Raw genomic sequence first — 17,261 nt, 5'->3', positions numbered from 1 at the left:
TTAATCATGAAATAAAACAAAAAAACCCAGAAGCACAGCAATGTGCTGTCCATTCATGAAGTAATTTATTTCTATATCCACTAAGCATGCTGAGTGGCTGAAGTCATTTCAAGCACTCTGCTAAGCACCAAAGATAAATAATAAAAGGTGCCCGCAGTGAAGATTATTGTTCTAGATGAAATCTTCAGAACTGTTAATTCAGATTACCACAAATACAGCACTTTAGAGTCATTCAGTTATTTATGCATATTAGGTGTAAACTAGAAAATGTTTTTTTGTTTTTTTGTTTTTTAATTGGGGGGAAAAAACCCTTCAAAAGTAATATGAACTGGTAAAAATTTCCTTCCAATTGAGAATTTAAAAATTGTTTTTCTCGAATGTGACCCTTAATATCATATAACAGTAACACAAACTTAACATTATAACGAACTATGATGGTTCACTGCAGCAAAATTTTTCACAATTTATTATACAGATAAAATAGTGATTATAAATTACATTAATGGCTTAAGAACAATTACTCTGAATTGAATTAGATAAGATGGTCAGCTTACTCGTGAAGTAATAAGCAAAAGTGCAAATCCCCAAACTACTCATTTCATACATCCTTCAGTAAAAGTTATCACCTTAGCAAGCAAATCTCTTTACAAATTGAAAAGAGCCAGTCTACTAAGCATAATATAAGGACTTAAGGAAAAAAAAAAAAAAAGATTGTTGCTCACGGTGTAAGTAGAAGAAATAGTCATGAAGATGATAAAGGTCACAGGTAAGAAGTTAGGAAAGTGACTCAACAGAAGGTCACTGTTGGATTCGGGGGACAGGAGATGGAGAAGAAAAGGGAAGGACTCACTGTGCCTTAAAAGAAGAAGTTAAAATAGGCGAAGTAGAATATACAAAGTAACAAAAGTATACAGGAAGAATTAAGACTGTTGTAGATCACAGAAGGTGGGCACTGAGAAAGCAGGAAACATAAGATTACAGAAATTTGCTGGTAAACAGGCATAATAAACTAAGGAGATACCATTACCAGTATTTTGTGTTAACTTTCCAAATCCATAGTGTTTGGTGGCCTGCTTCTGGGCCAATTTCCCTTGGTGGGTGAGAAATGTTGAGAATGGGACAAAAGAAAATCTCAGAAGCCAGGTGAGAAGCCTTCAATTGCTCACAACTGCTGCAGTATGATAAAGGCCAAAGTGGGGAAGGGAGAGTCTGCTGTTTCCAAAAGCTGTTCTATTAAATTATATGAAGGATGATGCTATTAAATAAAAACCACCTGAACTAATCAATGTTCCAAAATATGAAGCAGCTTTACTTCCAGGGAAGGGGACCACTGGGGCAGTGTGGGTACGGGAACACGGCTATGGCTTCAGCCTTGATTTCGAGTTATACCTGCTGTGATCTATCAGAATCAAGATGAGGAAAACAAAGGGGTATGTGGTGAGGAATGGCTGATAACGGGAGATCCCCTAACTCTCATAAATTAAAACTGAAAAGCAGGGACTGTGTACATTTGTTTACAAATTAAGAATAAAGGAAAAACCATCTATGAGTACCACATTACAGTTAATTGTTACCTTTTTGATGTAGTCTTTATGTTTTTTTTTTAAATATCTTTACTTTTTAAAAAAGGACCTTCACTGCAAAACCAAACTCTGCTTTAGGTTACTGGTAGGCTCACTGGGCCTGGCTGAAGCAGTTCATTCGTGACTCGAGTAGTTTAATAGTCTTGAATAGAAGTGGTAATTCTGTAAACATTTTCTAAACATTAAACATTCACACCTATTTTTCCTCCGTGAAGAAAAATGCATCACACAAAAGGATTATTACTGGAATGAAAAGGAAGCAAAACGACATCAATTCAAAGCTGCTATGCCTGAGTGTGATGCTAAGTGTACACCCTTCACCCTTCCGAGGCCGCCCGGGTGGCAGTCTACATCTGCCACTTCAGACTTCCCTCAATACAGGCTAACGGGCTCCCCAGATGCGAGGAGAAGAGAGTATCTGAACTCATTTCTTCTCAGGTGCCAACGTCCTTTCACTCCTCCACCCGGTCCTCCTGAAAACTGCATTACTGCAGGAAGAACGGGCTTGTAAGGAATTTCTTCACTCTCTTGCAGCGAACTTCCGTAAAATTAATTTCTTCAGTAGACACTGAGCACATTCTACAGATAAAGCACTAGGCTGATACTCTGGGAGTAGGTTAAGGTCTTTGTCCTCCAGAAGTATGCAATCAGATTTTAAGACAAGGGACCACAGGCAGAACCAAGTAAGCGTGGGCTGGGACAGGCCAGGGGCTGCAGAGCCAGAGCCCAGACACAGACTCAAGGAAGTGGGAGGGCTGGCATTGGAGCTAAACCCAGGACCTGGAGGATTTCTCTACTTCAAAAAGGAGAAAGAGGAGTGAGTTAACCAATGTCAATAGCACTCTGCAATCTTTTCGTGTACAGATGTTTTAAAGTTTAGGAAAAATACAGCATACCTTCTCGCTGGGTTCTATGAGGTGCCACAGTAAGTCCATCATGAGGTATCGGGGCTTGTTCCATTAAACTGGCCTCATTACTTTGCATATAATCACCATGAGCAGAGTCATTCTAGAGGAGAAAGAGGGGCACATGTTAATCTATATCAGAGACTAAGAATAGCGAATGGCACAAAAATAAACCAGATTAAAGTCTTACTTTTAATAGCAAAAATTTTAATAGCAATTTTTAGAGATAAAATAGGTGATTACACATTAAGAGCAGAAAGGTACAGTGTCAGAGCAGTGGGGAAAGAAGTATCAATATTTATCTTCATTTAATGGCAATATTCTACCCATTATTCACCGTCCCAGTTTCTTGGGACAGCTTGCAAACTGCTATTCAGAACTGCCAATGATGTCAGTTCTTTACCAAAATGAACCAGGATCGAAGGAATAAATATAAAAAGATGGTACCCTTTATGCTATTCCCCAGATGTAAGGGTATTTGTATTTTTTATATAATTATACAATTTTTATTCATTACTTGGTCTTAGTGACAGTTTAACAAGATGCTTTGTTAGGAAAAAGTTTTTTAAAAGGTATCATCAATACACAATTCTAAACAAGAATGTGTGTGGACAATGAGTTTACTATTAATGTTAAACCATCTAATAGCAACTGGGTGCTCTAAATCTGAATTTGCTCAGCCAATCACTACTATTAGTGAACTAGAGGTAAGTTTTACCCCAGAACTGCTACTTGGAGTAATGAAGAGCATGCTAATCTTACACACAGCGCTCAGAATTCAAGTATTGTCTTGTATATATTGTTACTATAACCCACTGGGTAAGCCAAAAATTAAAACAGCTTTAACACAGTTCTTTATCACAACTCACACCTTATCCTCCCCTTTATGTTCAGAACCTCAAAACACTACTCAGACCAAAATTATCTCAGTTACAGGAACCAATTACAATTTTGCAAATCTGCAATAAAAAATATACATTAATTTTTTTAATTGTATAAAGAAATGAAGTAAAAAAAAAAAAAAAAAAAAAGAAATGAAGTAAACAGAAGACCCTAAACTTTCCAAGAATCCTAATTTAAAGACACAGAGAATGGACTTGAGGACACGGGGAGGGGGAAGGGTAACCTGGGACAAAGTGAGAGAGTGGCATGGACATATATACACTACCAAATGTAAAATAGATAGCTAGTGGGAAGTAGCCGCATAGCACAGGGAGATCAGCTCAGTGCTTTGTGACCACCTAGAGGGGTGGGATCGGGAGGGTTGGAGGGAGACGCAAGAGGGAGGAGAAATGGGGATAAATGTATATGTATAGCTGATTCACTTTGTTATACAGCAGAAACTAACATACCATTGTAAAGCAATTATACTCCAATAAAGATGTTAAAAAGATATATTTTGTTCTATAGTCTCATCATTCATCCTGGCCTGTCAATGAGTATGGGTTGCCAGTTGACACCTCTATTTCTAGGAATAAGGCATCATAATAGATACTCTTGGGAGCAAAGCTTCAGCCTTACAGTATGTCTTGTTCTAGAAACCCAAGGAAATAAAGACTGTCTACATAGAAACACTTAAGAAGGAGAGCACCGACCTCTTAAGTCAACATCCAACTTTCGAATGGCATTCACCAACTTTCAATATTACTGAATAAAAAAAAGTGGATACAGGAATTCTTCCAACAATAACAAAATCATGTATTTCCTAACCCAAACCATATAATCATTTACTACAAAGTAATACGACCACATTGGCCTAAAATTGCTGTAAATACTTCAAAAATCAAAATAAATAAAGCACTGTAATCCTCTCAAATACTTGTGTAAATTGGAAGTTCAGCTGAATAGGTCAACCATTTTATATAGAGTATTTTCCACACTGTTCATATGTAGTTCATGAATTAAAAATAACACCTTTAAATATACATGAATGCAAAATATAAAAGAAACAACAGTTTTCATTAGGGAAATGCGAAGCAAAACTACAATGAGATACCACTTCATACCCATCAGAATGGCTATTATCCAAAAAACGGACAAGTACTGGTGAAGATGTGGAGAAATTGGAGCCCCTGTGCATTGCTGGTGGGAGAGTAAAACAGTGCAGCCACTGTGGAAGACAGTACAGCAGTTCCTCAAAAAAATAAAATTATCATATGATCCAGCAATTCCACTCCTAGGTATAAACCCAGAAGAACTGAAAGCAGAGGCTCAAGCAGATAATTAGTAGTCCAATGTTCATAGCAGCATTATGCACAATAGCCAAAAGGTGGAAACAATTCAAATGTCCACTGATGAACAGATAAACAAAATGTGGTATATATACAACTGAACATTACTCAGCCTTAAAAAGGAATAAAATTGACACATGGATGAATCTTGAGGGCATTATGCTAAGTGAAATAAGCCAGACACAAGAAGACAAATACTGTATGATTCTACTTATATGGGGTACCTCAGAGTAGTCAAATTCATGGAGAAAGTAGAATGGTGGCTACCAGGGGCTTCAGAGAGAGGGGAATGAGGGGTAGCTGCTTAATGGATACAGAGGTTCAGTGTGGGATAAAAGAAAAGTTCTGGAGATGGATGGTGGTGATGGTTGCACAACAGTGTGAACGTACTTACTGCCACTGAACTGTACGCTCAAAAAAGGTTAAAACAGCAAATTTTGTTATTATATTTTACCACAATAAAAAATTAAGAAGAATAATTTTATCATGTTGTCTCCACAAATTTTATATTGAAGCAACTGTCTTAAAGTAGTTTGCTTCACTATCAAAATCACATTTTTAAAGCCTGAAGTTACTTTAAAGAACACAATTTAACAACCAAGTAAAAAGCCTCCTAGTTTAATAAGATAGGCAGAAAAATGGTATTTGAGTTTCTATCCAAGGACCTAAGTTCGTCAACCCATGAAATATCTACTAATTAAGTTTTCTGCCCCCTCCCAACACCAAGTCTCAGCATGTACCAATGCTATAAAATCATTTAGACTAAATTTAGAAACTATAAAATTTTAAATTTTATTGACAAAAATTTAACGCCTCATGAGCTACAGAGATCAGAATCACGGCGTTTATTGGTCCCAGCGTGAACGGGGGTCGGTTCTGCCGTCTCCCCTCTCCATGTCACGTGTGCTTTACTCTGTGTAGAAGAAGGTGCCATAAAATCTGAGAACTAGTGGTTCAATGGAACCGTACAGGAAGGAATTATGCCCACTTTTTCTATTAAGTTCAGATTCCCATGCAAATGCAATATAGATGACATGCCAGAATTGGCATTTTACAAAAAGAATCAGGACCAAGTGGAAAGTGGGAGAATTTTCTCTGCTTGGATTAAGAAGACGAAGTTTAAAAATTCTAAGCCGGCAAAAGAATGCACAGGAACAAAAAGAGCATTAGTATGTGTGTGCCCTTCTCCTTTCTATAACTCATTTGAGTGTGTAAAGCTTTTTCTGACCTATGGCGTGCTCCTGGTTAGCTCAAATCCACATGTCATGTAATGTATCTCATTCATTCTAGAGATTGCTCAGATTTCAATTTTACACATGTAGAGCCATCACAATTACATACTTGAGATCTCTTAAATGTGGAGAAAGTTTGTGAAATAGTCAAGTGACTGGACAGTCCTAAAAAGACTCTTCTCTGAAAACACATCATTGGAACAAAAATCACACTGGTCTCATTTTACTTTAACAAAGGTCAAACTGTAGGTAGAGTTTATTTTAGCTCATCTACCAATGTTCTAAACGTTTCCTCTAGTCCTTTGATGCGGACTGTACATTTGAAAATACCAAGACATTCTTTCTAAGAAAGAAACAAAAAACAAAAGCAGAAAATGAATTTCTTAGTTTGTTTTTTTTTACTAATTTTACTAACTTCAGAAGTTTTTACACTCATCAAATCAGACTTCGATTTTAACACTAGTATATAAAACAACAACACCCTATTAAGTTTTTGTGGTAGAGGAAAGATAGCCAAAAATACTTTTGATACTCCTCCCACTGAAAGGTGGGTCTAATTCCCCAACCAGTGGATCTGGGCTGACTTTAGAGACCTGACTGACCAGTAGGATGGGATGGAAGGGATGTTCCGGGATGGCTATGGATAGGTCATAAGAAGCCTTGCAGCTGGGCCTCTGGGAACACTTGCTCTTGGAGTCCTGAGCCAGCCTGTGAGGAGTGCAATTCCCCTGAGGCTGCCGTGCCAGAGACCATGCAGAGAGAGGAGAGGGGGAGAGATGCCCCCAGTCCCCAGCTGTGTCTCCAGACATCCTGGAGTAGAGACAAGTCGCCCCTGCTGTTAGTTACCTGTCTAAATTCCTGGGCCACAGAATTATGAGAAATAATAATAAAATGGCTGTTGCTTTAAGCCACTAAGTTTTGGGGTAATCTGTTACAGTTCTAGGTTTCAGACTCTCTTCTTTAAATAACCAGGGTTGTACCTAAAGCATATGCTATTATGTAAGCAAGATTCATAGAAAGTCTCCCTGTGAATGTCAGAAAATGATTCATTATTAGAAACATTACTGAGATGTCAAATTTCATCTATTTTGGTAGAAAAAGAGGGAAGAAGCTGAGGTGAATTTAAGAATTATTGTCTGTCTCTTTAATTGAGAGGATGTGGTAGAAAAGCAGATATCTGTCTCATCTTTACTCAATGAAACAGTATAACCCAACCCAAAGAAATGCCTTGAATCAATCTACAGCATCTGATAAGAGGCAAGTTCTGGTGTGAGAAGAAACACGGATGGCAAATGTATTGAAGTTATGCCGCAAAGAACAAAACTGACCCAACAGTGCAGAAAGGAGGGAGCAATGAATCAGCAGCTTAGAAACAGTATGCCATGGATTTCTGCTATGATCATGGACTCACTTCCTAGGTGATTTACTGTTTAACTAGAAATGTGCGAATAAGGTGATTCAGCAAGACGAGTGTGGTAGAATTCACTATGTTAAAGCATGGGTAAGCGCGCTCTAGTTATTGAATGTGGGAGGAAGTGCTAAACTATGTACTGAATCCGTGTATACACTTTGCCATCACAGCCCACAGACAAGACCTGGCTCTGTTAAGTTCTTCCTAACACGGCATCTCTGAACTGACAGTGGCTACCTGTATAGAGTAGGAGTGGCCTGGAGCTGGGTGCAGCAAACAAAGATGGGAGTGGGAAACTTGATTCACTGTAACTTTCTACGTATTCTGGGGAGCTCTGAATTTATTACAAATAAAAAACCTTAAAATTGTCGATGTCATCGTCTTTTCTAGAGAACTGAACTTGTAGGATGCACAATTAGGGAAGATCTAGCAGAAGAACCCTGATACAAAAGCCTACTGGGGATGAGGAGAGTAGAGAATGAAAGAAGTGAGGGCAGCAGTTTTTACCCGAGAACCAGCCTGGATGTGTGACGTTTATGAAACTCCCTTTGTGTTTCTGCTCTTTGAACCTCAATAGCGCCATCTGTAGTTGACAGGTGGACTGGTGAAAAAATATAAACTGTATTGGACCACAAAGCTACAAAGGTATAGAATGCAAGGAGTAGTGGTAATGGCTTCCAGCCTAGACCAAAGCTGGGGTACCCCCCCCTCTTTAACATCAGCGTCCGTTTCCTTTACCAACCTTCTTGCTCTCCTACCACAGAAGGGGAAAGATCTCTTCTTTTACCCTGGAATTAGGAGGCTGAACAAGAACTGCTGCATCCCTGGGCTAGCAACCCCCAGATCTTTAAATCCCCACTTTGCCAGAATGTTTCTCGGGTGAGTTGAAAAGAACGCACCCATGAGCATGAGTACAGAAGGATCTAGCGAGGATGTGTCTCTCCTCCCCAGCCCGTATATGACCAAACTGCCCTCTCCTACACAGCCCCACCCCACAGGAGACACCAGAGGATCTTGGTAGGAGGTGAGCCTGGGCTCAGGAGCCTGACCGCCAAATGGCACTGCAGGGACTTCTAGCTGAAGCACAGCCTTCACCCCCAGTGGAGAAATGTTCCTGGGACCATGTGGAAACTGTAGCTTATAAAGCTTATGAAGCATCCTTGACAGAAAGTGACTTACAGGTCGGTAATTATTAGTGTTGGGAAACACTGCATTAGGACTTGTGCTTAATACCAACTGGGAGAACAGGCACCTTCCCCAAACTAACAAAACCACTCAACATCACCCTCTCTGTAAGTGTTTGACCTCTTTCCTGAGGAAGTCTTCTCCAAGCACCACAGCACTGTGGCTGACACACGACCATGCTGTTCCTTCCAGGACCACTAGAGAATTTCAAGCGTTTGATACCCAAAACCAAAATCCATTACACTGAGGGAACATTATGCTTCTTAACTCTCCCCATTTAAACATTCCTAACAAGAAACATAAAAACCCCACAATTCTTAGATTATAAACTGCTCACTTGAGTGACCAAAGTTTTTAACTTTCAGATCATAAGCAAGGTACTATCTCAATTCCACATCTGGCTCCCACCACCCCTCAAGCAAATCACGGGTCAGAGATCAACACTGGGCGACAGTAACTACAACTACCCAAACAATAATACAGTTTGTAAGTTGTGACTTTTTCCGTCCTATCAAAACATCACCCATAGGTTTGCACCAATATGCACCCCTACACACAAAAGCTTAGTTAATTTAGGGAGTGGTGTACATAACACACGACCTGATTTTGAAAGAATAATTAATAAGCACAACTATTCAGCATTCACTCATTGAAGCTTCAGTTCAAATCTATACTGCTCCATGCTTTCTACCTAAAGGAACAATTCCTTCTATTATTTCCAAAACAACTGTGCCTATACTACATGGCTGCAAGTAACCATAAAGCAGCTGATAATTCACCAACCCCCCCCCCAAAATCACTTCCTGATGCACTCTAATTGTCTTAGAGCAATTAATCATAATGGTATTTTTCAGAGCTATATTTGAAATATACTAAGCATAGGAAATTTTGACTGAACACTTACAACATATGCAATGTTGACAAAAAAATGAGACGTCATGCCTGAGTCTTTGAGGAACTTATAAAATTGACCTTCCTCCCTGGATTTTAAGTTAAAAATAATTCAAAGTTAAAGAAAAAAAAAAAAGACTTATAGGATACGTACCGAAATTGTAACACAGAATATACACGCTACTGGAATGCAGAGGCAGCAAAGACTCTTAGGAGAAGATTACCATAGGGACAATTCCAGAGAACAACATGCAAGAAGTGATGGCATGAGTCAGCCTTAAATAAAAGAACAGACGTGAGAGGAAGGAGCAGAAGAAAGATTTTGAGTCCAAAGACCTATTAGAGACCACGTTCCATCAGTCACTGTAAGAAAACGTGATATGATTAAATATTGCTTTAGGAAGATGTATCTGGCAGTGGTATCCAACAGGTAAAAAGTCGGAAGGCTGAAAGCAAGGGAATCAGAGATAAAGGTCCCAGAACAGAATGGTGTCAGCAAGGATGAGAAAAGAGTGGATTCAGCATATGAGGGTGGAGAGGATTAAGATTATCAAGCAAATCAGAGTGACTAGGAATATAATGGTGCCATTGAGAAAACTGGATGAGTCTGGAAGATCTTTTTCTTTTTAACAAATCAGTGATGCATTCTTTTCATACATATGAATTTAAAGTGACAGTGAACATTTCAGGGAGACACACAAATTTCCACCTGCTCCCACTGCAACCAGTTTCTTTCATCTGACCTTCAAGGCCCTCTGCAACCCAACCCCTATCATCTCTTCAGGCTTCTGTATTTCTGTTCATCCATTGCAACCAAATTGTGCTATCCACTCTTGGAACCATCAACAGACAAATGGGTTGACCTATCTCACTCGTGTTTACCAAGCATTTTCATGTACGTTATCACGTTCATCTTCACAGCAGTTACATGCAATAAATGGTGATGAGATCCCCATTCAATACTAGGCAGTCTGAAACTTGAAAAACCAAATAACTTGCAAAAATGACCTCTTCAAAACCTAAACCTGACCTCAAATTATTTCTTGAATGAGCATTAAACAGGCCTAATGAACTAAGACATTTAGAAGGGCATTAAAGCCAAACGTTCCCTGGAGCATAGGAAGAACAGAAGGAAACGGACTACCGAGCGCCCAGCAGCTCTGCCACCTGTGACATAAACACCCGATTAGGCACTTCCCTTCTGGAGTGACTGTCTACACAGCCTGGATGAAGGTGGCTTGTGTAACAAAGTGCTCTCTGTGAAGAAAAGGAGCGCTGTGACAACACAGTCCTCCATAATGGAAACACGGTTGATAAAAGTGAAGCTCAGTCTGCTTTGAGTGTAGTTCAGGCTTTTTTTGCTTTTCTTAAAAAAAAAATTAAGCTTAATATTTCTCAAGAAGAACAAAAATATTAAATATGCTTAAACATCAGCCAATTTAATAGCTTCTATAAAAAAGGCATAAAATGTTTAATTATCCATGGATTCCAGGCTGTACTCTGAAATAAACGAAAAATTACATAACTTAACAAAACTGCAAAATAGCTTTACATCATCCTAACTAAATGTGAAAAAGATTTAAGTAGATTATGGTTGCACAGGAGTTCATGATAACCCAAATTCAAAATATGTATTTTCTCTATTCCCATCTCCAAATCCAATATGGGGAAAATACATATTTTAATGATTTGTGACCCAGAGAAATGCTTCCTTTGGGCTTATCTGTAGCATACCAGATCTTTACAATGTAAGAATTAACAAAACTGCCCCAAATGTGTCTCACACACCAGCTTAATTACTTATCCTTCCTGAACAATCAATTTAGAGGTATGGTAATAGAGAATATAGAAAATACTATTATGTATAGACTTCTATTAGGTTAAAAAAAAAAAGAAAGAAAAGAAAACCTACTCCTGAAAACAACTGATGTAACAATCTGGATGGCTGCATCTTAGTGGAAAAGAAAACGCACTGAACGTCATTCTCAAAGAATTTGTGCTCAAGACAGTGTGAATTATTTTGCATCGTATCTCCTTAATTCAATCACCATAACCTTAAGAATAAGTTATTATTCCCATTTTACAGATCAGAGTGAGGCTCACGGATTTAAGTGGCCTGGTTAATATTACGAAGTAAGTGGCAGAGCTGGAATTTAAGCCTCCAAGTCTAGTGCTCTACTAAACATGGCTATCACTCTTCAACGCTTTGATAGCCTCTACAACACACTTCCTGTCCCCTACCCCACAAAAAAATCCACAAAAGGTAATTAAAAATAACAAAAAAAAGGTATATATTACATTAGTTAATTTGCAGAAAAATTAATGGTATATTAACTTATGGTATAAGTGAGATTTTCCCTGAATTCTCCTTACCTGAGAAAACCACTGCAGAGAAAAATGTAAGTAACTGGAGGAGGATACCCAATAGCTCCCATTTGCTACTAAAATAATCACTGCTTAACTGTGATCTTCTAAAAGCCTCTCCCAAAAGGCATTTATTAAGTGAACTGTTTGTATTCTTTGCTGCAGCCAAACCAACCTAAAACTTCCCATAAAAGTCATGACTAGTATACCCTTACTCCAACAGAAAATTAAAAGAAAATTAGTTCTACTTCATCCATTGAGTATAGGTGATGCTTAAAACACTAGTGAAGAAATAGAATTATTCCTAAGCAATGAAAAAGTTACAAGTATGGGTCTAAAAGGTTACTTCCGGGGCCAAAAAAGGCTGCCACAAGAACTCCCCTTTGCCATTCCCAGAGGGCACCATGCAATCCACCGGGTTCTTCGCTCGACCCTGCGTCTCCGCCTCGCCCAGCGAAGGCCTAAGGGACACCCCCTTGGAAGCGCGGCCCGTCCTCAGCCCGCTCCCTCGGGGGCGGGGCCAGCGCCAGTCACGTGGGAGGCGCGCTGCCGCCATCTTACAGGGCGGGGGAGGGGAGGAGCCCCGCAGGACGGGCCCCCAGTCGCCAGCCGCCGGTCGGCGGCGGCGCGTGACCGCGCGGCCCTCGGGCGCGAGCCTCGGGCACCTCCCTGCAGACTCGGAGGTGGGCCGTCCCTCCCCCGAGTGCATCGACGGCGCAAGGCCGCGGAACAGCTGGGTTGGACTGCAGTGAACAGGGATTGAAATCAGTCCACCCCCATCTGCCGCCTCTAGAGAGAGAGCCTGGGAGCAATAAGATCCGCGGAAATGTCTTCAAGGCCAGAACAAGCCACAGCTGAGGGCCTCCGAGTCCACGCCAACCAGCAGAAAGTGTGGGGCAGTAACAATTTAGTGAGACGTAAGTGACTTGTTAACGGTAACCCTAAACAACTACTGGAGAAAAAAAGTTCATCACAACACCAACGTCTAGAAATAGCTTTCAGTGTCACCTGTAGTGTGTGTATCCCCTATTATTTATTCCCCCACTTCTACTGATGGCCACAGCACAAGGCACTGCCTGAGAAGTAATGATGTGCTGAAATTAATGGCAGGATGCCCAGCCTCACTTTGTCCACTCTTCCCAGCACTCACTGGTTGCCAGAAAAGGCCACACACTGCAGTCAAGATAAAAATTTCATTACTGTGGTTTTCATGCTTCTCTCTCCTTGTCTAGTCACCTTCCAACACACTATAAGCAAATTTTAAAGGCAAAAAAAAAGACTCAGCATTTAAAACCAGAAATCGGTTACCCTTGTTGGAATGATACGAATGGAATAATATAAACTGCTCCACTGTGGGGCATTTTGATTATATCTACACTCTAAGGTTATCTTTACAATATATACTATTACAAGAAAAAAATTTTTTTTAAGATATATAAGTACTGCTTCTGAGTTCAGACTTGCTTCTCTAAATTTAATGACGGGCGCAGGATTTTTTTGGAATTATTTTAGTGAGTAGGCTGAAGAAGAGTGGTAAGGGCTTATACCATCAGTATACACAGTTGCATGCTAGTAGTAAATAGACATTGGAAGATAATATTTCAAGCTCACCAAGAAAATTCTGGATACTTGCGTTACTACATCTGAGTTTGATAAAGTATGTCCTAAAATGTGAGTTAGTCACCTCACAGAAGCCTCGTTTTAAAAAGGAGGGGTTCAGCCTAGATTATCCCTAAATCCCTTCCAGCCCCCAAATTCCTTTGATTCTATGCGTGCTGAGTCCACACAGCCAGTAGAGAAATACAATGCCCAGTTTTAATTCCAAGGTATTGAACGGCAGCAGATATATAAGTTGAATTAACTTTGAAGCAAGGAGTGAAAAAACTCCCCCTTTCCAATATATCATCCTGGAGATCACCCAAGTTGAAAAACATGGCATCCAAATAAATACTTTTTAAATAGTTGTGAACCACGAAAATAAACTTACTGTTCGGGTTTTACTCTAAATAAAAGCTACTACTCCATAAAATTGTGACGCTCAAGGACTTTATATTGGGCCTAGATTATTATTAAATTGCTTTCGTGGCCATATAAAATTATTTTCTTTAATGTTTGCGACAAATGACTTATCTTAATTCTCGTCTTCTACACTTTGGCGTTTAATAACTTTTTAGAAAACACTTATGCCTCAGCAAAGGACCAACAAACATCCCCGTACCCAAATGTGTAAGCACAACTCAAACCCGTTAGAAACCAGGACACGCCAGAGGCAAAGGGCATAACCAACCGCCCCAGGAGGGGTTTCTTTACCCAGACAACCTGCGCTACGACTTATCTAATTTGAGTCATTTCGCGGGTCTCCACATCTGACGTTTTTCTGGGAACATGAAGTTCTCTGAGCAGGAGCCAAAAGACCCTACGACTCCCTTTAACTCAGGCATACACTGAGCAAAAAGAGCCCCTCTGTGTCAAAGACAGGGCCACACGCCGGGAGCGCACCTTTAGGACGCCTCACCGAGGGGCAAGGCAGAGCTTTACAACGTGACCAGAGCGCCAGGCGGCAGGAAAGGGAAAGCTCAGCCCAGGGCTGACTGCGGCCAACACACAGGCTCCCCTAGCGCTTCGCCTTTCCCAACACGTCGAGATGCTCAAAGCCAAAAAGGTCCCGAGACCCTTCATCCGAGAGGGGGACGGGGCTGAGAGCTCCATGTTTTCCGTGGCAACGCCGGCACGGAAGAGACTTCTAGAGCATTCTGTTATGGCGGGTACCCGTGTGTGTAGGGGCGGGGGGGGGGCGGAGTGCAACTGAGCGGCCCAGCAAAACGCAGATTAGTGCTCTGGGGCTGGGAGCCTGGGCTGGGGGTGCCGAGCCACCTGCGCCGGGGTGAGGCTCGGCCAAGGGACGTCCGAAAGGCAGGCGGGGGAGGCCGCCGGGGCAGTGACCGCCCCGCGGGCGCAGGGAGGCTGGCGCGCCTTACCTGGGCCCTGGGGCCGGCAAAGTTGCACGGCTCCGCCTCCCCGTCTTCGGGGCTCCGGCGGAGCGCGGCGCGGAGCCTCTCCAGGTGCTCCCTCAGGGTGACCCGCTGGTGGAAGGAGAACGCCGGGTGCAGCGAGGCCATGGTGAAGAGCAGCAGCAGTTCCTCCTGGGCCCTGAAGCCCAGCCCGCCTCCGGGCTGAGGCTCAGCGCCGCCGCCTTCCGGGCCAGAGCCGTCCTTCTCGGCGTCCTCCTCGTTGTCGCCGTCCTCGCCGGGCTCGTCCTCCGCGCCGCCCCGCGAGACGTCGCCCCGGGCCGCGCGCAGGCTCTTAAGCACCGAGTCCACCTGGGGCAGGAGGCGGTGCAAGCGGCCGGCGGCCTCACGGTTCTCGGAACCCAGCAGCGCCAGGTAGACGATGAGGCGCGAGCGCACGGCGGGCTCTCGGAAGTCGGCCAGCGGCCCCGGGTCCGAGAGGCCGTTGGCCTTGGCCTCCGAGTCGCGCAGGTAGTGGTAGTCCTTGCGCGCCAAGTCCTCCAGGCACGAGCCGAGGAAGCGCAGCTCCAGCGGGTTGCACAGGTCCAGCAGCCCGCACATGAACTCCAGGCGCTGCGCCGAGCCCAGCACCAGCCCGAACCACTCATACACCCGCTCCTGCTCGCGCAGCGCCGCCGTGGGCCCGCCGCCGCCGCCGCTCGGCATGCCCGCCCCCGCCGCCGATCCGCCAGCAACAGGCTGCCCGAGCCCCCCGGGTGGCGGCGGCGGCTGTGGCGGGGGGCCCCGCGGCGGACCCGAGAGCGGCGGCGGCGGCGGCGGCGGGGGGCGGCAGTCGCGGCGGCGGCGCGGCGGCGCCTTCGCGCCTGGCCGCGCGTCCGCCTCGGGCTCCTCCGCCTCGGGCGGCGGCTCCGCGGGGTGCGTCGGCTTCAGCGGCAGCTTCATCCTCAGCATCCTCGGCTAAGGCGGTGCGGACATGCGAGCGGGGGCGGGAGGGAGGGGCCAGGAGGAGGGGCGGGGGCCGAGGCGGCGGCGCGGCCGTCAGGAGCGGGGCCCCTCCATGCCGCCAAGGGAGGGCCGGGGGCGGGTCTCGGCCGGCAAGGGGGGCGGTGGCCAGCCGACGGGGTCGCCGGCGTAGTCTTCCCGGGCCGGAGGCGGGGCGTGCCCGCAGTGACTCCTCCCCCCTGGGCTCCACGCCGGGTGCGGGTGGGAGAGAGCAAGCGAGCGAGCGTGTCCTCCTTCCGCCTTCCTCTCCCGTCGTCCGCACTGGGCTGTGGCGGCGGTACCTGAGCGGTTCCCTCGCGAACCGGTGCGGACCGAGCGGCTGGGAGAAGAGGAGGAGCGGCTGGTCCAGGCGGAGACGCTTGCGGGCTCCACTCAGGCACTTCAGCCAATCAGCAGCCCGAACCAATGGTTGCGTAGATCTCCCCGCCCCCGGGCCCGCCTCTCTCCGAGAAGCCACGCCCAACTGCCCTCTAGGCGCCTTCCCTCTGGACGGCTTCCGCGTGGTCCTAATGTCTGGTGGTTGCCTGCGGGTCGTGGGGAGGACGCTGTGGGACCAAGGGTGGCGGCTAGATGGGCAGGAGCGCTGCGAGGAGGGTGCAAGGCCCACGTGTGAAGAGGGAAGTGGGGAATTGCACCTTTTCCAAGGGCCCGAGCACGGCTTGTGACTACCGACTCTGCCCTACCTCATCGTGGGGGCCGCCGCCCCACAGCGCCGCCGGGTTCCCTTCGCGGCCGCGTGGTACGCGTCCCAGGAACCGGGCTTCCTCCGGAGGGAGCGCGCTAACCCGCACTTCTTCGGTCCACAGCCCGGCCGACTGTCTGGAAGTCAGCGACAGGACAGTTCCCACCGCAGCTTTACCGGGATCTCTGTGTCGACTCTCCGGATTGCGGATCGGGGAACAGGGTGGGGAAGCTGGGCTGCGGCTGTGGGCTGGGGGGCCTGGACACCTCGATCCCGGGCGAGCGCTCACCCGGGCCGCGGGCGGCACGGGGCGACGCCGGGGGCGCAGGGGCGACCCGACCCGCGGGAGTTCCACGGTCTCTGGGCCGAAGCGGGACGCGCTGGTGTGGACGCCCCTGGCCTAACAGTTGCCTCTGGTCTGTAACGCTCTTTGGAAATTATTTTCACGACAGTTAGCAAAAGCCCCCCAAAGCCCCCATCTTTGGGGGATTATTTTATTTGCTACAAAACGTTTCTGTGCCTAATGCTAACATTTTGAATTCCCATGCCGGTGCGAATTCCCTGTGACCTGACAGGCTTTCAACTTTTTTTTTTTTAAGTTTTGTTGCATTTTTAAGGTTTAAAGACCTCCAAAATGTCTCTCTCTCTCTCTCTCGCTTTTTAAAAAACAGTGGAACCTAAATTTTTAAGGTCCCACTGGATCTTTTGAGGGTTAACTTTAAAAAGGTGGGTTTAAAAAAAAAATCCTTAATGTTTTAAATTAGGAAGTCCTATTATAGCTATATTGTGGCAGTATGTAAAAAAAG

General features: G+C 44.6%; 1 protein-coding gene across 8 annotated transcripts in view; it reads right to left on the bottom strand.

The window, feature by feature from the left end:
- Positions 1-15,751, bottom strand: part of ZCCHC2 (zinc finger CCHC-type containing 2) — a 54,548-nt gene extending 38,797 nt beyond the window's left edge. For all 8 annotated transcript variants that reach the window (XR_005022632.1, XR_005022633.1, XR_005022631.1 and 5 more), the window contains exons 1-2: positions 14,781-15,751; positions 2,480-2,591 (exon numbers count right to left, since the gene is read on the bottom strand). Coding sequence is in view for 5 of the 8 variants with exons in the window: in XM_036874975.1 (XP_036730870.1) it covers positions 2,480-2,591; positions 14,781-15,722 (1,054 nt within the window). In the remaining 3 variants the exon portion in view is untranslated. The remainder of the gene's footprint in view (positions 1-2,479; positions 2,592-14,780) is intronic.
- Positions 15,752-17,261: the final 1,510 nt, after the last annotated feature.

The sequence above is a fragment of the Balaenoptera musculus genome, chromosome 14, assembly GCF_009873245.2.
Source record: "Balaenoptera musculus isolate JJ_BM4_2016_0621 chromosome 14, mBalMus1.pri.v3, whole genome shotgun sequence".
Classification (NCBI taxonomy): Eukaryota; Metazoa; Chordata; class Mammalia; order Artiodactyla; family Balaenopteridae; genus Balaenoptera; species Balaenoptera musculus.
This window is presented reverse-complemented; position numbering and strand designations above follow the sequence as displayed.